General features: G+C 42.0%; 1 protein-coding gene across 25 annotated transcripts in view; it reads left to right on the plus strand.

Annotated features, from left to right (window-relative positions):
• Nucleotides 1-24,925, plus strand: part of Dnc (phosphodiesterase dunce) — a 393,758-nt gene that overhangs the window by 338,752 nt on the left and 30,081 nt on the right. For all 25 annotated transcript variants that reach the window (XM_076444511.1, XM_076444517.1, XM_076444512.1 and 22 more), the window contains 3 exons: nt 3,617-3,718; nt 4,545-4,609; nt 6,272-6,384. In XM_076444511.1, coding sequence (XP_076300626.1) covers nt 3,617-3,718; nt 4,545-4,609; nt 6,272-6,384 — 280 coding nt within the window. The remainder of the gene's footprint in view (nt 1-3,616; nt 3,719-4,544; nt 4,610-6,271; nt 6,385-24,925) is intronic.

The following is a 24,925-nucleotide window of genomic DNA, read 5'->3' on the forward strand; positions in this document are numbered from 1 at the left end:
AGGAATTCGTTCGACGTTCTCTGAAACGTTCCGCGTCCTGTGTTCTATTCGTTTTCCCGTCGGGCGAATCGGAATTCTCCATTGGCGGTTTTAATGGGACGGACGTGTCTCTGTTTCGACGAAAGCAATCGCGCATTCGAGTCCAGCGGACAGCTCGATTTCCGAGCGATTTTTGCCACGCGATTCACCCCTAATTCACGGCGCGGAATTACAGTTGAATAATTCCCGGGATTTATAGTTCAACGAAAATACAAAACGATGCATCTCGGTACTCGAAATGAAACGGTTTGCGATGGAAATGGAAATGCAGTCGAACAAAAACCGGACAGTTAGCGCTGAATCAACACACACGCAGAATAAATTTTCGTTCTCGAAATAACTACGATCCATTGAGTCGTATCCATTTTTTAAAACAGAATCAGTAAGCATAAAAATTTGAAATTTTCTAGATTTATTTGCCAATGTTTAAGGACTATGCAGAAAAATGTTGAGCGGAGAGATCGCAATGGTTTACGAAATATTAATTAATGTCTGAAATTGATTGCTCGGATATTGAGCCAGATTGCTTGGTCGTCCGCGGTCATCGGGCGATGATTGGAGGGAATTTTCGGGTGCAGTGCACGTTGATCATTAGCGTACGCGCGAATCGTTAAGTAACGAGGCTAGGTTCATTAATCCGTGAATATCAATTACTGCGTTAGGATAATACGTCGTTTAGCGACGCTCAGGTGACCCGTAAACGCCCATACGACCTATGACCTTATGGCAATTTTACTGGAACCTCGCAGAATCATTTATTACACGCTGCGGGAGCATGTGATCCGATTAGACTGGATTCCGCGAACGATCTCTTGATATTATAACGTTGAAAGTGGAAACATAAATGAAGATGAATTCGAGGAAAAATGCTTGCCTCCATACCTTTCCTTACCTGCAGAACGTATAATTCAATTTGCAATACATTTTCATACTCCACAATCGATATCATACGTATGTCAATAAATAATTCACTACCTCGGTAATTCCAAATTATTAAATATACAATAAGGAGCATAACTGATTCCACACACTTTAAGTCGGAATAACTTTTATATGAATGGACCGAACGACTTCAATTTCTCTGTGAGGCTAGACGAATTAGTTCAGTAAATGACGTCTAAAAAGTATTTTGAAAAAATGCATCTGGTCGGAATTGTGAACAACAATACTAAAAATTGATTTTCACAACTTTTTTAGCTGGCCCAATAACGAAAATTTAAAAGATTCTTTGTATTAATTAAAATAAAGAAGATTCTAATTTAAAGCGTGTGGAATCAGTTATGCTACTGACTGTACTATCAATTTGTTAATATGAAATAGCAAATTGAATCCACAATGCACTTGGCACCTCGGTATTTTATCACTCCTTTGATCAAAGTATTTTTAAATCACTTGAGTGTATTGCATATTTATCTTTTCCTCGCTGTATAAATTTTTATATTTTCATTTCGCTGCTCGTGGGTCTGCAATGTTGCCTTTCACGCTTTCATTCGCTTCTTATTAATTTTTAAAATTCTATAGAAATCACTATGTGGCTTCCGCACTGTATACAATTGTATATCGAGCTCCGCGCATACCGACTCGAAGATTGTCGGTGACCAAAGATTTCCGACGTCGAGATTGTTTCTCCAAGAGCAAATTCATTCGGCTGACGAGTTTCTCTAATTACATTTTGTTAATTAGAACGGTGCGTGCTGAGTCGTAATTTATTTAGTTAATTAGGAGTCACGTGTCGCTTGTCGCGTGGAAATTCTTTCGGCCCCGGTCCAGCATATTTCGCGGCCCTTATTAAATCCGCGAGAAGCATACAATTCGTAATCCGGATATGAAAGCTTGAATAAATTTCGATAATCGATTCGCCGGGCTCGTCCCGGATAATTCTACTCTCGGGTGAATGATAAATTATTTAACAAGTTTTCCAATTTACGTTCCATCAGCAGCCGAATTTCTGAATCCCGCGGATGATTGAATTATTGATAAATACCAGAGCCCCGGAATTTGCATATGAAAATTACTCTTTCCTCGAACACCTTCTATCCGGACGTATTTCCCAGCTTGTCGAAGAAATTACCCGGCTACCTTGTTGCTGAGAATGAATATCGATTCTTGAATAATGCAGAAAATTCCGTAGGCTGATGGAAACAGACTGGAAAAGTTTTCTTGAATCCGAAGAATTCGTTCAGGAGTAAATTTCATAAAGAAAATCTCAGAATCCTGATTATCATGAAAAATACTTGATCGAACACGTAGCCGATTAATAAATTCGCCGAGATTAAAAACAGAAATGTTTTTTTCGGATCCAAGTCGGCTCGAATTAGAGATCCACGACCGTTCCAACTATTTCGGACAGATTAAGAACTGGGTATTAATAGGAAACTAGTTTGGGAAAGAGGGCAGCAGGCACCCAGATGTCAATGTGAACTCTAATTTTGTCTACGTTTTGACGATCATTGATTGTTTTGACAACGACTGTTTCCTTTATCACTGTTCATCCCGACACCATCGGCCTTCTGGAGACCTACTGTTTGCTTTGAGAGCCACTGTCCTTCTTGACAACCGTCATTCTTTTTCCTGGTCACTGTGTTCTTGCGTAACTACTGTTCCTCTTGGCATTCACTGGCTTCTGCGATAATTATTGTCTTGCTTGACGACCAACTATTTTCGAACCACTGTCCTTTACAATCGCTATTCCTTGCCTCATTCATTATTTTCTCGAACAACTGCTGTTCTCCTGAACCACTGCCATTGCCAAGCACTGTCCTGTTGGACAACCACTGCGCTCTCAAAAAAATCCTCACACATTTAAATGGGTCCCATGGAAATCATCGACACGGTTTTCACCGACAACATTTCATTAATTTTTTATTTATTAATTCATTCATTCAAGAACACTCGGTTTCATATTTTGTTTTCCACTGATTTTCATTCAATCCACATTAATTAATTAATAAATAAAAAATTAATGAAATGTTGTCGGTGAAAACCGTGTCGGAGAAATCTGTGTCGGTGATTTCCACGGGACCCCATTTAAATTGCCGTAGACATACAACAAGGGACCCCCAATTGACAGCTACTACCCGGTGGGCGTGTCCGCTCCCCTCCCCATCCCCAGCCACGCGCGCCACCTCGATCCACCTGACTCGGTGAACTCGTACGACCCGGGTATGACTGAATACATATGCTACAAGATATTCGCGGAACTATTCCATTTGCCGTTTAGCAAAGAACCTATGACACCTGCCATTGGAAATTCCTTTCCAGTCACGGACGCGACACGAGTTCCGCTCCGGCAGTCACGATAACTGCATAATGTTGCACAACAGAGTATCCCGTTGCCGGAGAAACTGAGACGGCGTACAGTTCGCAACTTTGTAACGCCACGCTTGCATGTTGGTAGAGGGCAGCTTTCGAAATATCAAGTAGAGAAAAGAGTTTGTTGCAATCTGACTATCCTCCACTCCGCCACGCCCTCTTCCCATTTCCACGCCCCTCTCCGACAGTTTATCCACCCTCTACGCCTGTTCATCTGTGACGACGACGGGACACGAGGCGCTAACTATGTCTCCTCTATTTACAGCCATGGCGAGGACCTCATCGTCACGCCTTTCGCGCAAATCCTTGCGTCCTTGCGCTCGGTCAGGAACAACTTCGTGTCGCTCACTAATGTGCCCACGAACAAGTGAGTATTGTCACGATATCGTTTTTCAAGGAGTTTTTAATCATTTAACTCGATGCACTCGAATGGCGAGTCTGAGGCGCCAGTAAAAATTGCAATCTATTATTCAAAAACTGCTTTAACATTATTAAATTTGTGTGTATTTTATAAATTAGAAAAAGCTCAACTGTTACAGTAAGGAGCATAACTGATTCAACACTCTTTAAATCGGAATAACTTTTTTATGAATGGACGAAACGCGACTTCAATTTCTCTGTAAGGCTAGAAGAATTAGTTTAGTAAATCATGTGTAAAGAATATGTTGAAAAAAATGCATTTCGACGGAATTATGAGGAACAATAGTAAACATTGATTTCTACAACTTTTTTAGCTGGCCCAACAACGAGAATTTAAAAAATGTGTTTTGTCAATTGGTATAAATAATATACGCTCTGAAAATTTCATTGAAATTGGTTAATTGGTTTAATCCATGGTTAAACCAATTGACTAATTTCAATGAAATTTTCAGAGCGTATATAATTTATACCATTTGACCAGACACATCTTTTGAATTTTCGTTATTGGCCCAGTTAAAAAAGTTGTAACAGTCAATTTTTACTATTGTTTTTCGCAATTCCGACCAAATGCAACAACTGGTCCGAAAACAGGTTCAATTTGATGTGCATCATGTAAAAAAGATCACATAGAATGAAAATTACCTGGGTTGAACGAAATGTCTTGATTTTGGAATTGAAATTGCTTCGAGTGCATAGGGTTGAAAGACTGTTTAAAATTTTTGGTCTCTCTAATTTATTTTCTGACTGTGAATCACTTGAATGTTTATTTGCAGATCACGAAGGAGCAACAGCGCGCAGGGCAGCAGCACACCGCAGCCCCGGATTTTGGCGCCCGGAGGTAAATTTTGGATTCCATTAATTCCCGTTAGAATAAAACTGAGGCCTGCAAAATTTCAGGGAATAATTTGCTATCCCAAGGTTTGTCTATTCATGGAACGTTTGAATTTTCATAAAATTGAATTTTCCAGTGAAAAGGTAACTTCTGCTTTTAATTCGGTTTTCCTGTTGGATCTTCGAGTCACGTGTCTGCCAATATTCTGACGTCAATCTGCCTCTCGCGTTCTTGTTTTCCGTTTCTGTTTGGCCATGTTTATGCAACCTTCCATCTTCCGCAGGGTTTCATATTTCCTTTTACTTCCGCCCACTCCTGATAATCTCCTTGACGCTCTAATAAGTTCTTCCATTGAGGTGGTATCTTTTGACCTTTCACCGGTACGAGATCATTTTCGAGAGTGTTCATTAAAAATTTGAATCCTCGTGGCAGTCTCCCAGGCTCGGTAATCTCTGCTGATCCTGTATCAGTACTTCAAAGAACGGCTTTTCAAACGCGGGAAGTCGTGATATCAATGCGAACTTATTCCTCGCCATCTATCTTACAAATTAAATTCGCCGTTCCTGTGAAATGGAATGGTCGTTCTCTCGCAGAAAAACCTCCAGCGATTTTTATTAAAAATTGTAGGTGTTCTAAGTCATCCCTCTGTGCTGGTTTCGAATTTGTTTATAAAACCCATAACTTTCTTCCGGCGAGGAACATGCCATGATTAAAAATTTTTATCTCGAGAACTATGTGTCCGATCGACTTAAAACTTTTTTCTATATAAATCGGTAATCCTTGATTCGCCATAACAAATTTTTTAACCAGGCGTTAGTTAGGTGGGGTCTCACAGAGACCCCAGAGATTTTAGATTGATTATAAGTAACATTGTAAAGATGTTTCATTAGTTAAGTATTTTACTCTGATAAATTGCAAGCCTCTTAAGCAATACCTAATCTTATATTTATGAAAGAGGTATTTATTTCTATAACACATTATATTATTTCGGTGGGTCTGTGAGACCCCACCTTTACCACTTACGATACATTTTCCCACCTTACCAACGCCGGGTTAAAATATAATATTTCGCTTTGGACTTCTTCTAAACATACTTCCCAGGCTAGAATTTTTAAGAGAAACTTTCTCGGCGAAAAATACTGCACTGGCTTGGTAAAATAAAAATCACACAGGAGAACAATTCTAGACCAGGAGATAGGTTGCTTGTATCTCGTGCCAGCATATTCCGCACCGCCTGCACGCACGGTTTTCAGTTAAACTATCCAACCGCGGTTGCCCGGGGCTGGGAAACGTTCTAGCAGTGCCATCATCCGTTCCCTGCATTCTGTAAAGATTACCTAGAGCTTCTCCCCCCACTCTGCGGCGCCAGTAGTTCAATTAGCGAGCACTAATGTAATACCATCCGCGTGTATCTCACTGCACGACGATCCTCTTATTCTTAGGAGCCTGTTGCGACACATGCTCTGAAATCCCCACTGTACGACCACTGAAGATTGCCTCTCCCGTTTCCCAACCATTTCAAACTGGTTCAAAGTGGTTGAAACTTTTCCAAACCTGTCGAAACCCCATCGCAAAAAAATCTTCTAATCTCGTTCGACGGAGATCTGTGGGATTTTCTTTCTGGGGCAAACGTCGTCTCTAACGGCTCCGTTTCCTTTCGCTTTTCAGAGGACAACTACCAGAAGCTAGCCGTGGAGACGATGGAGGAGCTGGACTGGTGTTTAGACCAGTTGGAAACCATTCAGACGCATCGATCCGTGTCCGACATGGCCTCCCTCAAGGTAGGTTTTCTATGTGGATACTCATTTTCTCCTTCTTTTTCGCGACCGCTCTCGTTTCCGAGTGAATAGTCGCGCGCCCAGTTCAACGTTTCTGGGCAATCTTGCCCCAGCGGTGGGTACGGCTGATGACTCTTCAGGATGAAGTGTTTAGGGAAGATTGATGCCGGCAGTTTTCGGGAAGCTGGTACACCTAGCTCGGCCTTTGAACGACAGCACCGAAGCGTTGTGGCCTAAAAATATTTTAAAAAGTATAAATAGTGCAAATATAATGCCACAGTGACCTACAGTCAGCGGTAATAATAAGTGGGCACCCTTAAAAATCGCGTAACTTTTAAGAAATTGGTCCAAAGGACTCGAAATTTTTTAAGATGTTAGACCGGATAGTTCGCCAGAGAATAAGTAAACAAAAATTTATTACGATTGCAATTGGTAGGAATTATACAAAATTTTTAAAAATGATGTTTCGTCAACTTTTTTATCTGGGCCTGTAACGATAATTTAAAAAATGCGTTTTATAGATTTCGGTAACTTATATGCATACTGAAAATTTCATCGAAATCGGTCAACATTGCAATGAGCTACAAACGTTTAAAGATGATCACGTAAGGGCGAAATGCCCTGGCAAGGCTAAAAATCTGCGACTTTCACCCTTAAGCTCTTATCTTTAAATGTATGTAGCTGATTGCAATGTTGACCGATTTCGATGAAATTTTCAGTATGCATACAAGTTACCGAAATCTTTAAAACGCATTTTTTAAATTACCGTTACAAAGCCTAGATAAAAAAGTTGACAAAACATCATTTTTAAAAATTTTGTATAATTCCTACCAATTGCAATCGTAATAAATTTTTGTTTACTTATTCTCTGGCGAACTAGCCGGTCTAACATCTTGAAACATTTCGAGTCCTTTGGACCAATTTCTTAAAAGTTATGCGATTTTTAAGGGTGCCCACTTATTATTGCCGCTGACTGTATTTCGAATTCTTGACGTAATATTTTGTTTAAAATGTCAGTCGTTGGCGAAGTTGATTCAACAGTTTGGCATTTTCCATTCGTAGAATCGTCGGGCCAGTTTCAATCGATCCCTCGGCGAGCTTTTTCCCCGGAATTTATGAATATTTATCAGCGTGAATCGCCTGATTAATTTGTCGCTCGGTTCCCACGATGAAAATTTGATTGTCGGTGTCGGTTCGCACCACGTCATCGTCTTTAATCCCACCGGAAGCAACGTCATAAATCGAATTAACATTTTCGCGCACGTAGCCGAATCATTATCATCCACGTACGTCAGTATCAGTTCCATCGGTGGGGCAACCGAAAGTGACGAAATATACAGTCGTAATAGATTTGTCAGCGATTCTGGTGATTCAGAGATTCGCTATTCTTGGTGCATACACTCGTCACTGGGTTAATATGCATTCGTGGCACATTTGCAAATTTATGCACATCGGAACGCTCACATTTGTCAATTAGTTTATTTTTAACGCGAGTCGGCTGCCTGTCTGTGAAATCACTCGTTTTCCATAGTTGACGTTTATAGACCTGTTAAAATATGTTTGCAAATGTTCGCGGAAAAATCGAAATAAAGTCTTTACGATAATCGTAGGGAATATTTTACTCGGAATTATTAGTTCTCCAACACTAAACCTACCACTGCCGGTTAAATGACCGGTTTTATATTTTTCATTTCACAGTTATTGAAATTATAAAGTTGCTTACATGAAAATTGATTCGATAAATTTCTTTATCCAAGCAGATATTGCCAAATAAATTGCACCCAATCGAAACAAACAGAGCCTCGTCATTTTTCTAACGTAAAACATTGTAATCGCTTTTAGTGGTCTGTAGGTTTAGTGTTAAGTATTAAATTAGCGAGAAGCACGATAAAATGAAATACTTAGTCCAGACTGATTTATGAAGAGGCTCCTGGAATCACGTTGGCGCCTCGGATAGATTGCTGCAACAAATCGTAGATTGTCAAAACATCGAATATATCTGCAGGAAGCAAGCTTCAGAACTCGTTCTCATCAATTACAATTTAACAAAATGTGGAAACAATCTATTTCTATTGTTGATGTACCTCGCTGTTTCACACGCCGAGTATATCGATGTTTTCCGGTGGCCGGTTTAAATTTGCTGCAACGCGAAGAGTCTGCGTAAATGAAACTGACCGAAGCAACTAATTTTGTCTTGTAAACGAAATCGCGATCCCGAGCGTTCCCAGCGAAATTGATCGAACTTTTTCCGACGTTGTGCAGCCGATTGCGAATCGAGTTCGAACGGTTTTTTTTGCGGCACGAGGTGAAATCGACCTCGACGGAATCGACTGATGAATACGATTTATAGCTGCGGGCCGGCAGCCTCGCGAATTCTTGGAAAACCCCGCAGATTTTTGACCGGGCAGCCTCGACATCCTCTTCTAGGAAATATTTCGCCGGCGAAGCTCCTCGGCCGTTTGAAATTCGCGCGGTTTTCGCGACGAGTCACGTACGCGGGTCAAGGCAGTCCGTTGCCGAAGGGTTCCGGGGCACGTGGCCAATTAGGGGACTCGGGATCTGTTTTCTCCAATGTTTCTCTCCGAACGTGTAAAAGAAGATTTCCACAAGCTTCCATTTGGCACATCACAATTATTGAAAAGCCTATTAATAGGATATTAATTTTAAAGAATTAACATTTGAATTCGAACAAGCGTCGTGCAATTGAAATTGAAATTTTGAAACATTTAGCAATGCAGCACCGAACCAATTGAAATTAAACCCATCTTCCCGCCACAATGCTAACAGAAGGGCGGAAGATTTGAATTGAAAATTCTCGTTCCTTTCGGGGTAGACTCGGGGTAGAGAGCGGAGTTCGCAGAACCGCAGGAACCAACGGGAACGATGTATAGGGCCACGTTGGAATTTATAATCGCGTTGGGGGTTGATTTGTGGGGTGACTTCGCATTGGTTAAATGTGCTAGCGGCGGTGTTTGCCTCGGTTTATTTATATGGACGCGGCGGCGGAATGTTTACCGGGCTGTTTTCGTTCCGCGAAGTATTACGGGCCGGCGGCGTGCGATGTTTAACCAGAAAATAGAAACTTTCGTTAGCCCTGCGCGCGAGCGCGTTCGCAAGCTCGCACTGTTGCCAACAATCTCCTCGACTTTGACCCCCGAACGATATTTCGTGGGAATTTCGTTGCGCAACCGGCCGCCGCGAGACTTCACGGTCAAGGCGATTGATAAAGCCTTCGACTGTAACTGATAAATCTTCGTCCGAGGCCGTTCGCGAAATTCTCCAGCGGACTTTGAAACTGCTACAATTCGTGAATTCACTGTACACCCCCGCGGATTTGAAAAACAATTCATAGGAGTCGATCAAAATATCAAAGGTCTCGGTGAAATTGTTTTCCGAAGCGAAACGGGGAAATACCGGAGGCGGTCCCGATACTTTCTGCTTATATTTATCTTCCGAACATTGAAAAGTTTCCCTTGAAACCACCGCCGGTAGAGTATTAACTTGGAAACTGCAGGGTGTATCGCCGGCAAGTTTTACTAAGACATCGTCATTACTCAACAAATTTCATTATTACGATATCGACGCGGACTAACAACCCGTTTCATTTACAAATTCTGTACCGTTTCTTAATGGTAGCTTAGTGGGAACTCCACGGAAGAACAAGTTTGCAGATAAACGGAAAGGAATGCATCTTTTCCTTCTCGAGAATACTTAGATGAAACTTCTATCGCGAATTAAACCGGATGCTCAATGGCTCCGAAGAACACCGGAAGCGTTATTGTGCCCAAGCCACAATGAAAAAGCAAAGCGCAGGTGTGAGAGGGGATATCATTACGGGAGTACGCGCGCGTAAAATCGTTGTCGTAAAATATTTCCTGTAATTTCGCGAGTCGTTTCATGCGCATCGGTTGTTCCGCGAGATGAGAGTACACGGGCGGATGCGAGCCTGCCATCGAATTGGCAGAGATTCAAGGGAATATCGATTGTGCCCACGTGATACGCCAGAAATGTAGACGCTAATCCTGCATTTCGTTGGCTTAATTCGAGGGAAACGCGCGGGCGGTATGAATCCGTTGATTGCTGATTTGCTAATTAGTAATGTCATCACTGTGGGGAATTGAAAATCCGGACGGGCTTCTGAAAGAATCCCCCGACGTTCTTCCGTTTGCGTCAGCGATCAATTAATATCATAATTTAATATTCATAAATCCATTTTGCGCGTTTACGTTTCACCTGGCGGAAAAACATTTTGCGAAATAGACGGGGAAAAATGAGAATTTCATTTTTGCGATGGAAACGAATTCGTGGAAAAATGTCTCTAGTACTATTTTCCAAAGATATTAATATTCCAGGAACATTGCAATTTTAAAACATCATCATTTTGACTTTGAGATTTTAAGCTCTCTCCAATGATAATGGATTGTAGAAATATATACAGTAAGGAGCACAACTGATTCCACACGCTTTAAATCAGAATAACTTTTATATGAATGGACCAAACGACTTCAATTTCTCTGTAAGGCTGGAAGAATTAGTTTAGTAAATGACGTCTAATAAATAAGTTGTAAAATGCATTTGGTCGGAACTGTAAAAAACGATACTAAAAATTGATTTTTACAACTTTTTTAGCTGGTCCAATAACGAAAATTTCAAAAATGTGTTTTGTCAACTGCTACAAATTATGTACGCTCTGAAAATTTCATTGAAATTGGTTAATTGGTTTACGAATTATAAACGATCAGAAGTGGTAGTTTCTAGTGTACCATAAAGTGGCAAGTTTTACCACTTTTGATCGTTTATAATTCGTAAACCAATTAAACAATTTCAATGAAATTTTCAGAGCGTATATCATTTATACCAATCGACCAGACACATCTTTCGAATTTTCGTTATTGGTCCAGCTAAAAAAGTTGCAATAATCAATTTTTTACTATTGTTTCTCACAATTCCGTCCAAATGCATTCTTTCAACATATTTTTTACACATCATTTGCTAAACTAATTTTTCTAGCCTTACAGAGAAATTGAAGTCGTTTGGTCCATTCATAAAAAAAGTTGTTCTGATTTAAAGTGTGTGGAATCAGTAATGATCCCATCGATCAAACTTGTCAGAGCGCGGTGATTGTAAACAATCGGCCTGTTCGGAGCAGATCCGTGCGCGTTTTTTGTCTGCCATTGTGGCCCGTGTTTTGAGTCGTCCTGTACAGGACACGTGCGAAAGAATAGTATAGTTGAACGGCTAGCCGAGCGTTATAAATAAATTCGCGACGCTGAGCCACCTGCTCGTCGCTACGGTATTCATAGTTCGTCCACGTGTACAGCGACCTGCATATCGGTTCGTTCGCAACGTACCTAATGATGAGGTCGCGCGAGTCCTCGGCGCCGATGTAGGTCAATTAATTCAAACTATCGATTCTCCCGGCGAAAAAGCCGGAACAGACAAGGGCGGCCCTTGAGTCACGCGAGGGTCTCGTTCGTTTTCGTTCGGAGGAGCCAAACTCCGCGATCTCGAGAACATTTGAACTTGCCGCCCCCTGAAAATGCCAAAGCAAGACTCCTTATCAAAATTTAAGCGGCCATTTTTAACCTTTAACTACCCGCGTCCTGAATTTTCACGTAACTACCCGCGCGGTGTATTCAGTACACCGCATGTATCACTGTGTGACTGATTACTGTGCGGAGCACGAGAGAAAACTAGCGGGCAGGGAAGGGGTTAAGAAGATTGCCTTTGCGTTCCTCTTGCCCCGTTCCCCTCCCGCTAGTTTTCTCTCGTGCTGTAAACAGTACATATATTATTGTATTGGTGTAGTTTTTACACCAGCGCGGGTAGTTAAAGGTTAAACAATTTTTTCCAGCCGGGAAACATAGTTAAACCACGCTAAATGTAGAAATTTTTTTATATATCGTTGAGATGTCATTTTATTCCCAGTGGATGGATATCTCCATCGAGATCCCTGACGTCCCCTGGATATCCGTGAACACCCTCTCGACCCGCGAATCATTTCTGCTACGACCTTTCGAAAGTTTCCACGTGACGAGTGGCAATCGAATTTTCCCTGGCTTTGGCTCTCGCGCCGCTCCCGGATGTCGGGATTGGATCGATAACGTCTGGGCTTCCTCTTGAAGCGGAGATCCGACATCCGACAGGATGGCATCCAGCGGAAGCACGCCTTTTCGTTGGATTGTTGTGCTAAAATTATGGCCGGGAGCCAGGCTTGTCGAATTCTTTCCGCTTCGCTGAATTCGAAAATCCATCGGCCTCGGTGGTTACTGACACTGGCTCCGAGCAAACCCGCGACGAATCTAGTGGATTTGCTATTTTGCTATTGTCACGGTCTACTTGTTGTTCTCGGTTTTATAACCAGGACTAACGTAAGAGTTTTTATCCCGCACGGGGTCAAACTCGCTATCAAATTAAAAGTAAACAACGAATCAAGCTTTCTTCTCGGCCAACACGATTATCATGTAAACGACTTCCCGTAAGCCGCGCCATAAATCAGACTGTAATTAAAGTCACACAATGTTCACGTTCACGAAATTTGCATGAGCGTGAGGCTCTGATTTTTATTGCGCGTAGAAAAAAAATCGTACAAATGTTTATTAATAAACCAGCGAAATTCGTGGAAATTGTAAGATTATTTAAAAAAATTTTTTAAATTGATTTTCTGATGAATTGAGTACCACTTTGTCTGATTCACTGGCTATTAGGCAGTGTCGGTGATTGACAGTAGCTTCCATGAACCACTCAGCGGCACTCGACTCGAGTAAACATCGAAAATTCGGGATCGGTGTCAAATTGCCCTGTTCCCAGTTAGTCAGCCATTCACGGAAAACAATCGAATCCGGATGATTAGTCGCAATCTATTCTTTCGGCGACCTAAATGAGACGAACGAGCATGTTCGTCGAATCCGCCTGCAAAATCCATAACACTGGCAGCTGGCCAAGAGGCGCCTGGCGTCGCGACGCTCCCCCACCATCATTTTAAACACTTCCATGAATTTCGACGCAAAACGGTATCCTGATATGTAACTGTCCATCGAAAAAATCAATTCGAGCACGCAGTCATAAAGTCTACTGAATTCTACAGAATTGTACGAGAAATTATGAAGAAGGAAGTTAACGATAAATTATTATTACACTGCGGATCTTCATGCATTTACAGCAAAATTGAGAAGACGAAATTCAAAATTGTTGTAAAATTTTTAAACTTGAAGATGTCAATATATATGATTTGTGTCCTCTATTAAAATCATCAAGGGAAGAAATAACATTCGATTTAGTTTCTGTTTCTCGCAATCGATGCAGACAATTTTTAGTCTAATTATTATAATTAATAATCCCCACGCGAGTGGTCGATGCGGAGCTAAATAGTTCATTTAAAATACATAGTTTGTCTTTTCCGAATTGTTGTCGCTCGAGCAATGTTGACAGAATGATGAAATACCAGGCTGACACGCGCTGAAATGGATTGTACAATGCAATTGCGAACTTTCAGTCTTTGATCACGACGCAATCTTGCGACGAATCCGTGAAATTATTATGCAACGCCCGTGGACGCGATCAATTGTGCAATTACCGGAATTCAATCGCCCACCCTTGCATTTGACATTCCTATTAATCCCTCTATTAAACAATACAAAATTACTCGACCAGCATCAATCTCGTTAACGACCGATGCTGCCCACGTGCACGCGACATATTTTTAACTATTGTGCAGTACCACTTTGTCACCGGAAACATCGATTCTCTTATGCAATTTTTTAAAGCGGTTGCTGCTTCACATGCACTTGTGTCAATTTTTTCATACATCTTTTTATGTTTCAAAAATTTATTATGTCCCTGTCTTTTCGATGTTGCTGTTTTACATTTACCGAGAGTTTCAGCAGTAGCTTGCTTTTGTCCGCGGTACACAAGAGTTCCAGTAAAAAATGCAGCGGAGGTGAAATTGCGATGAAGAATGCCCATGGCAGTGACAGAACCTTTCATTGCTGGCGACATCGCCATCTCTCATGGAGCCGCGTTCTTTCTCCTCGGCTTCTGTTACGTACATCGTGCCCTTAAACCCTATAGCATAGTCGGCTCATCCACGGTTTATTATACGCGTCGCTGCGCGGGATGCAGCGCTAATAAAAATACACCGGGGTTCATGGAAAAAACAGGCTCTCCACCCCTTTCTCCGGCCACCCCCGCAGTCATTTCCATCTTTGTAAAACTAGTTCCTGAGAGAGTCACGTGTTCATAACAAGCATTTTCATCTTCCCACACGGTGCTGAATGAGCTTCTCGTCGCACAGTGGTCTAAACGGGCCATTTAGCTGGACAAAATTATTCTAGCATTATTTTAAGACTTAAAGCCGTAGTTAAGTAGGTAATTGGATTTGTCTTGACATCAGCTACAACAATATGAAATAAAAAATACTTAGTAGCATTTAAAAAATTAACATGATCATATTTTTTATTTAAAACAAGAAATTTTTGTCAAATTTTTTTATTAGAATTTATAGATGACCGAGTATCGATTAACTTTCGTTCGAAACATTTTCTTGCCAGATTATCCGAATTGTTCAAAAGCTTTCGAAGCGAACCTTTTCATTGAATTTAGCTGGCCAAAATTATTTATAATGTTTAATAATCCCGCAACGTTTTCAAATCACATATAGTATCATTTTGTATTTGTTTAAGCATTTTAAAAACATCATTTCATCTCAAGTGTTTACGTCTGGAAAGCAAGGGCCGCTTGGCGCGATAAAGAAAATGCTGTAAAAAGAACGCGGGCAGACTCGGGCTGCTAATTTTTGTTTTGCTGTAAGCCCAAACCTTTTTGACAATTACAACCGCGCTTAAAAAAATTCCCGGACGTACCCTGATGTACAACATAATTACTCGTGAAGTGTTGCAATCGTAACAAATCTTATTTACATACTAATCGTGTTGAAATGTAAATAATTACCAAAAGATATGCAATAAAAAGATACAAAATTGTTGAAAGTATAGTCCATACTTACTTGCAAAACTTTCATACTCGAAGGAAATGTGCACACAACTTACTTGAAACATACATATAAAAACTGTCTCATCGAATTTTAGCAGCAAGACACGTACTTTAGATGAAGTACAGCACTTCATGGGTGCCTGAATGATAAACAAAATATTAATACATTGTCCCCCATATATTAAACTATAGCAAGCACCAAAAATTTCACACTAGGTAAATATTTTGAAATCGACCTTTGGCCAGCTAAATCGCTGAAAGGGACCACTGTACGTCGGTACGCGCCGCCTACTGCTTTACCATGGTCTCCTGTTACACTATGTCACACTCAGACGTTGTACACTGTAAGGAAGAACATGGAGACTGTATCCGACGAAATGTCTATCTATCCGGTACTCGTGATTCCCTGATACAATTTGTCCCTTTAGTAACAAACGTTACTATGACAATTTGCATATGCTAACATGCTGCTGTTTCAGCTCTGCGTAATTACTGCCACCTCCTTGACTGTCATGCTTCTCTGATACAACGTGCCCTCTTCGCTTATAAACGACCCCGACGAAGCTAAAGCTTGGCTATAGCGACTGCTGAAATTCTTACTACAATCACAGATTTATCAATTCCGTGCCACCTCCTCGGCTTTCATACGTCCCTGACACAACCCTGCACAATTGGTTACAAATATTAGTGAGACGATCTGCTTAGAGTAACTCCGGGAATGCCTAATCAAGTACCAGATCTACTACCTCGGTTCTCATAGTTCCCTGGTGGAAGGTACCTCTTCAGCTACAAACATCGCCAAAAGAATTCAATGTGGCTCCCGGCGCAATACCAGGTGGCACAATTTCAGCTACCTCCTTGGCGAGCGTACTCTCCTGTCGAAAATGGCAGGCTTGTGTCTCCAAACACCGAGCCACACAGCTGCTGAAATCAATACTAGCTGCCGGAACCTCGTGCCACCTACTCTCGCGACATACGAGCCTGGCAGAAGGTCTAGACTTTCCAAAGAAAAAGCTCCGAGGTAGACGGTGAGCATCGCTGAACTCGCGGAGCCTAAAAATGGGCCCTATACGTGCCACCCTCTGTATCATTCTGTTCTCCGGATGCTGAAATCTAATTTCGGAGAGAAACGGATTGTTAGAGGCCTACTTCTAAGATCGCCTCACTTTCTTCGTTGCCACGATGCCACTTCCTTGGCTGGCATAATCTCCTGGCACGATACCTGGGCTTCTTAGAAACATTTCCCAGTATCGAGACTATCGAGAGCTGCTTATGAATATGAATAGAGACTAGAGGCCTCGTGCACGATCCAGATACCTCCATTGGCGTCATAGTCTCCTAGTATAATACCTAGGTTCCTTAGAAAAATGTCACACACAGTATTGAACGGTTCTCGTGAATTAGACTCCTCCCTGGCATACTCTCCCGATCATGCCACCCCTTTCGCTGACATAGTCTCCTGCTGCAATGACTAGGTGTCTTAGAAAAGTTTCTGGCATGTCCCCGGGCGTCCTGGTCAGCTCTTCTGCAACATCATGCGCTCCTGTTACAATATCAGACTGTTATCGTCGCGTGGCTTCGCATAATTTTGTCGAATTTGACGTCACAACGGCGGAATCTTTCCGTTCCTCTCCAGAGAATCGACGAAGGGTAGGAATAAAAATGAGTATGAGCGCGCTAATTATACGCAACTACGGTGCATTTAATGTGCATCGGCTCTACTTGAAGCTCATACGTGTTACTCTGACATTTATCTGTCACGTCAGTTCACGTTCCACGCACTTCGCGAATTTTTTCGCACGGCTATTCAGTATTTGCGAATTCTTTGCATCGCACTGGACGAAAGTGGAACAGGACAGGAATTTTATAATTGGAAACATATAAATAGAAATGGTGCGACTGCGATTCCAAGGTAGAGACACTAACAAGTGGCTGCTCCAAAGTGAATGAGCGAGGTCGATCGTGCGACTAGCGGCTTTCGAGCGCGTCTGGCGCGTTCTCTCACCCTTGAACTATACTTCCCACTCGCTTCGACAGCTTTCTCCTAATAATAACATTCTATTTTTAATTGTAAAATTGCCGGGACATACGCGACAGATATTCCCCGTGCGTCTACAACAAATTGGCCAATTGTTTTTCTTCCTCGAGATTCCTTTCGAAAGTTATTTCCACGTGGTATTTGTTTGAAGGGAGGTTCCGGTGCGTTATTTTTTTATTTAATGGAGAACAGAAGGCGGGCTCGAGAGCGGAATGTTTAAATGTCTCGGTCGGAGGGCTGTCGACACTCGTTTTCGCGCGTAAATGGCCGGTGTCCGTCGACGAGCGCCGGAAGAATAAAGGGGATTCCACGGAAACATTCGGCGAACGGCCAGGTTCGCCGAAGGAAATATTTTCACGGGCCCCACCGGATGTTGCCTTTTGATAATTCCGATTGGAAGCAGACTCCCGGCGCGAATACCTCTCGACTGGGAATTTTCTGCCGGCTAATCGAAGTCCATAAATGCTGCCAGAAATTTTTCGGATTTTTTCCACGCGCCCAACTTGCTTTGCTCAATTTTTCAATCTAACTCCATTGGTCAGCAGAAAATAATTGTAAAATTAATTTTGGGCATCGATGCGACTCGAATATGAATTTTTTAATAATCAGAATTATCACTGATCATTTAATTCGATCATTGTGGATTACATCAGCCTCCCTATGTGTGATTAGCAACCGTAAATTAGCTACAGAGTTGCTTCGAGTGAATTCGGCTTTAATATTCATGTCATGGTAATACAGTGGATTTTTTATGCCGAAGTCTATCTATAAAACGTGCTGATGATATTTAGCGATTGTTCGCAACAATTTTAGCGCGTAAACGAGTTGAAGAAATTGTTTTCAACCGGGGACACGGCGTAACTGGTTCTCTCCGGTATCAATGAATGATGCTTTACCCGAACATAATGAAATCCATCGTCGGGATAATTGCGAGCAACCGATGCAATTTGAATTGTTAATAACGCGTCGCTAAAGAAGGCTCGCAATTTTCTGTGGTACAAGAACTCTCGACGGAACGGAGCGTCGTCGTTCGACATAAATGGAAACTTGTACGTTGAGAGCGGTACACGCGCGTGGCATTCGTTAATATACATTCCTGCGAATAAAAATGTGACGCTTGACGTTGATATTGCTAAATTAAAAAATGAACGAATGAAAAACTACGTAAGCATAGAAGTTCTCGGGTACATATGGAAAAAAATGATCTTTAAAATGAATGAAAGAATGAACGTAAAATTGTTTTCAAAAACGGCCTGGAAAGAGAATAAAAAATTCATTTTCTTGGTTGTAACCGGGGCATTTTCAGCGTGTAGGAAACTGTTCTGGGCACGAGATCGGATTACTCAAAACGCGCACCGAACACCGCGTGGGAGTTCGACGAAAAAATGAAATTGGAAAAAATTCGGAAAAAATCGCGGATCAACCGACGCGACGCCGCTGAAGCATCGATTCAAATTGTACTCGGTGTCGAGATCCCGTGGCAAATAGCGCGCGGTTCGCGTTGGTAACAAAGCGACGGCGACGCGTGTTGTGGCTGGCGTTCACAAGGCGGAAGATAAGAGTGGATACTATAGCGCAATAAGTACATACACGCGATGACGTAAATGTGGCTTGACGTGGCGGGGCGAAGGGGTTTACTTTCGCGATGTAGGTATGGTCGGTGGGACAAATTGCCGGCGATTACCTATATTGACAGCGCGATTTACCACGTGTCTTCCGGCCGTGTAAACGACACCGTGAGGGGGGCAACTGTGAAATGTAAGGATTCCAGGGCGTGTAAATACTGTATCGGGTGAACGATACCGTCTGAATTTATTCCGAGGCGCGATTGGATCGCCATTATTCATTGACCGGTGGCGGTACGAGTATACAATCTACCGGGGGAAAGAAATCGACGGTTCAAGGCTGGATATACAGGTCTGGTTAGGTCTGGAAAGTCTCTGAACCGGATCTTCGTAGTCCTTTAGACGACTCCTTGTTGGGTGGTGTTAGGTGGTTTAAAAGTTGGGTCGATGGTGTGGGGGGCCAATGCTGATGGAATTCAGTGCTCAATTGTTTAACCCTTTGCACTCGAGGACTTTTTCGCTCGGGCGAACCAGCAACTCGAGACGATTTTGGCTATATTAGGCAGAGTGTTTTACAGGTACATACTTTAAAATGATTTTATACTCGACCAAATGTATACAAATAATAAAATTTCAATAATTTATTTATTTCTACGTTTTATACAAAACAAAATCTGCTAAATATTACTCTCTGTAATTGGTTTTTGTTTGATAGTTCACAAAACAATCTCCAAGATGCATCCTCGGTTTGTCTGGGCACGTATCACAATAATTTGAGGTTTCAAGTCTATACCGCCAGGCATACTTCGGTCAGAGCAGACCTTGCAACCACTCTTTACCCCTTTCAGAACAACATGGAGATTTCCATGGAAATGATGCATAGCATGTCAAAAAAAAAAATTTGTTTGGCGCTTGGTATTGGAAAAACCACAATTTTCTTGAAGTTGTTGTTACGGATGACGAACAGGTGTTCAATATCATCTCTGGCAGGAACCGTCCTAGATAAACGAACAGAGTTTTTCCCTAGATAAATCTACATAATTGTTTAGGTTAGTTTAGGGCCACAAACGTACGCACGACCAACTGGTCGTTGACAAAATACGAATGTTCACTTGAAGGGTACTGACAAGTACCACCCGTCATTGCAGGGCTATATAAGCCCTTACATTTCTACTCTCGTGGGCTAGTACTGTCGTAATCACGAATAGTGTCGCGTCGTGCTGCATCTCGGAAGTCAACTACCAGTGAGATCGGACGTTCGTTCCTTTTGAATCAAAGTTTAACCGTACAGATTCCGCGAGTTCGGTCTAAAATCTGTTAGGCAGTGACAAGGTTGCTCCGAGTCCCCCGCATTGCCAGTGCGTCAACACCGTGCGTCTTAGCTTAGGTAATATCACCTTTCAATTTCTTTTCTATTCTAAATTCAGTTCATTCGCGACACAAGTACACTTGTAGAACGAAACTCTATAGTAAGAATATATTTGTCTTCTTTAATAATTAACTCAAATTCATTAAACCCATAATTATCGTCCAATATCCTAACCAAGTAATTGAACGTCCCCACATGATACAATCTTACCGCTCGGATTGTATCAATTAAATTATACTAGTTACGAGGCTTACTAATTATCCTAGCAATTCCCTGATTAACCATCAGGTTCTTTCGCGACATTCCAATTGTCCGAACAGAGATTTATCCAACCTAGCGGCTCCCCAGTTTTGCATTGGGTTCGTCCGCATCCTAACAGCTCCCTGATTTCGCATCAGGTTCGTCTGTGCTATTATACAACCTCCTAGCAGCTCCCCGGTTTTGCATCGGGTTCGTCTGCGTTTGACTCCATTCCTAGAGGCTCCCTGACTTCGCGTCAGGTTCGTCCTCGCTGTCAATAATCCTAGCGGCTCCCCAATTTCGCATTGGGTTCGTCCGCGTTCCTTAACTAACAAATTTATATCATATTCCTAGGGTAATAACCCTTCGCCGGCCACTCGTGCTGCTCGCGGCCCTGGCTCGTAACAGAACTGGTGACAGCGGTGGGATAGTTCAATTATTTTAGGATCACTTTAATTTTGGGTTTACTACGTTAAATTACTCGTAGCTGAGTATTGACAATATACTAGTTTTCCTAGTTACGTCTCAATATTATTAGCAATATACTAGTTTTCGCTAGTCACGCTTTTATACCAATAATATACTAGTTTTCCTAGTTGAAAGGTTTCTATATACTAGTTTTCCTAGTTGAAAGGTTTCGGTAATATACTAGTTTTCTCTAGTTACATTTAAAAAAAAAAAAAAAAAAAATGCCGAATTCAGCTGCAAATACTTCTTCCGTTGACATAATGAACTTGACGGTTTCACTTGCAAATTCTATGTCGCTGTTGACGCAAAAGACATGCTTACAGAATATTACTTCGACAATTCCGACCTTTAACGGGGAAGACCCCTCTTTGATTCGTTTCGCGCAAACTTTAGAGGACGGGTTAACTTTGATTCCGGAGGGTACGGAAACCGAGTATCTGGCAATTGTTCTTACTAAGCTCGTCGGGCCAGCACGTAGATGCACATTAGAGCACAAGTTTACTACCGTAAAAGCGTTAATTCAACATTTGAAGAAACGGTTCGCTCCCGGCAAGAGCCTATCATATTATCAAGTGGAAATCGCGAAACTACATATTCGCGAAGGAGAAAGCCTACGACAATACATCGATAGGACAAGCCACTTGGTCTACTGTACGCGCGGAGCCATGAGGGAAAAATACGAGGCACATGCTGAAGAATTTATCAAATTGATGGAAAAGGACGTCATTGAAAACTTCATCGATGGATTACCGGATCGGATTTCCCTGAAGGTGTCGGCTATCTTGAAGGATATAAAAAATCTGGAGGATGCTTACGACGCCGTGCTACAGATAGATAAAAGATTAAGGAATCGACGACAGTCGCCTCGGAGTGAATCACCATCCAGGTGGTCCCGCCGAGATTCATATGACCAGGACTCTCGCTACCGCGATCGTGAAGTGTCATATCCCTTATCTCCAAGCAAATATGACCGACACAGGGATCAACGCACGAGACCATCTGGTTTTGAGGAGGAAAGAGAAGGACGAGCGTCTGCCTGGACCTTGCGTCACAGGAGCCCCTCCGGTTCCCCCTCCAACCGTTCGGATTCGTCAATTGTGAGAGACGGAGAGAAACGGTATACAATTTTTAAAAATTTCGATAGGAATCGCATGTCAAAATCGTATTGTTGGCATTGCGGAACATCCGGACACGATGGAAAATTCTGCAAGAATCGACCGCGTAGTCCGCGATTCCAAAGAGATTCGCGAGATTCGTCCGTGGAATCGAACAAATCTTTAAACTTCGATCGCGCTCACCGTACAGGCGACACGATGAGCGAAAACAAAGAAGTTCGCCAAAGAACTGTCCGCTTCGAGGAAAAACCCTCATCAAGGAAGCTCCAGCACCACGAATCAAAATCAAAATCCCAGAACTGGAATCAGGCACGGGAGAATTTCTAATTGATGGTGGAGCATCCGTAAATTTAGTAGTTCTTGACGTTTTAGGAGAAGGAGCAGAAATTGTTTCACGCGAAGAAATTCAAATAACTGGTCTTACTACAAATCCAATTCGCACTCTAGGAACTACGATACTTCACATACACGAAGCTCCTGCGTTTTTCTACGTAGTGAAGCGCCTTGCAATAGAAGCAGATGGACTTATAGGAAGCCCATTTTTAAAACAGGAAGAAGCAGAAATTTCTTATTACCATGGGACACTGGTATTAAAAAATAAGCCCATCAGGCCTATTCGATTTTCAAATTACCAGCAGGACTCAGATGTACGGACCAAACATCGCATCGATGCCCGAACATCTCAACAGATTGCCATAAGAATAGCTAATCCAAGGATAAAAGAAGGCTATTTACCACGCATAAAAACACACAAACAACTCTACATAGGAGAAGCCGCCGTCCTGAACGACGGAGGAAAATGTCATGTTATGGCAACCAACACTAGCGAGGAAGCCATAGACGTAGAAATAGAGCCACAAATCGTGGAACCTTACGACATTTTGAGCACATCAGATGAAGATATTTATTCAGAGGTACGTCAACATTGTAATTTCAAAACTAGAGAAGATAGGATACAGGGAATCTCCGAAACGCTAAATTTGAGTCACCTGAACAAAGAAGAACGGTGTAGCATCACCGCATTGATAAAGGAATTTCCCGATCGATTTTATCTCCCCGGAGATAAATTAGGGAAGGCATCTGATTTCAAGCACTCCTTACATACAACTGATGAGATTCCGATTAACACGAGACAGTATCGCTACCCTCCTGTACACCAAGAGGAAATAAAAAAGCAAATCAATGGCTTATTATCCGATGGTATTATTACTCCGTCGAAATCTCCGTACAATTCACCCTTGTGGATTGTACCCAAAAAACCAGATGCGCAAGGAAACAAACGTTGGCGCATGGTAATAGATTTTCGTGCGCTTAACGAGAAGACCATTTCCGATAAATATCCACTGCCTCAAATTACGGAAATATTGGATCGTCTCGGAGGAGCCAAATACTTCTCCGTTTTCGATCTCGCCAGTGGGTTTCACCAAATAGAAATGGATCCGAAAGACAGACAGAAGACAGCTTTCACCACCCCTAATGGACATTATGAATTTTCACGAATGCCGTTTGGTTTGAAAAATGCACCACCTACTTTTCAACGCCTCATGGATCAGGTATTAACTGGACTCCAGGAAACGGACGTTTTCATTTACCTGGATGATATCGTGGTTTACGCTGCGTCATTACACGAACACAACATTAAAGTCAGGAAATTATTAAACCGTTTGCGAGAACATGGTTTAACTCTTCAAACCAATAAATGCGAATTCTTACGAAAAGAAGTTGCATACCTTGGACATATTATTTCAAGACAGGGAGTAAAACCTGATCCCCGAAAATTAAAGGCTGTCAAGGATTTCCCAACGCCTACCTCACAGAAAAATATACAACAGTTTTTGGGTTTAGTAGGATATTACCGAAGATTCGTACCAGATTTCACTACAAAAGCAAAATCTTTAATTGACCTTCTAGGAAAGGGCAAAAAATTCAAATGGACTGAAGAACAGGAAAACAGTTTTAAGCAGTTACGTGAAGAACTCTGTCGAGAGCCTATTTTACAATATCCAGATTTTAGCAAACCATTCGTCGTTACAACAGACGCCTCCGAATATGCCGTTGGAGCCGTGCTTAGTCAAGGCGAAATAGGAAATGATCTGCCGATCGCTTATGCATCGCGCAGCCTCAACAAAGCAGAGAGAAATTATTCAGCCACGGAAAAAGAATGTTTAGCAATGGTATACGCCGTCAAATATTTCCGACCGTATGTGTACGGAACAAAATTCACATTGGTTACAGATCATCGACCATTAGTTTGGCTGCATTCTGTGAAAGATCCGACATCAAGACTCATGAAATGGAAGCTCCGACTATTAGAATATGATTATCAGGTTGTCCATAAATCTGGAAAAACAAATAAGAATGCTGATGCATTATCACGTAATCCTACTTCCACCTGTTTACCACTCATCCCGAGGGAAGTCAAAGACCCCGATTTTAAAATCCAAATACCGAAAACAGCTGTCGACGCTGTTTCAATAGGACAACGCGTCAGACAACTACATCGAGACCGAGAAAAACGGCCGAAATATCAACAAACAAGCAGCAGTTCAGATGAGACGGAACAACCCGCCCTGGGGAAGGTTCAACGCTCACCAATTATTAACATAAATAGAACTCTTCCGAGTTTATCTAAAGAGATAGTGATGCCAGACGAAGATCAGGACAACGCACACCATTTTTTGCCCGCAGCAAACTCCACAGAAATTTTTTCTACGGATAAGAATACGACCTTATCTGGTGATTTAATTTCGTTTGAGGA

The sequence above is a fragment of the Lasioglossum baleicum genome, chromosome 20, assembly GCF_051020765.1.
Source record: "Lasioglossum baleicum chromosome 20, iyLasBale1, whole genome shotgun sequence".
In the NCBI taxonomy this organism is placed as follows: Eukaryota; Metazoa; Arthropoda; class Insecta; order Hymenoptera; family Halictidae; genus Lasioglossum; species Lasioglossum baleicum.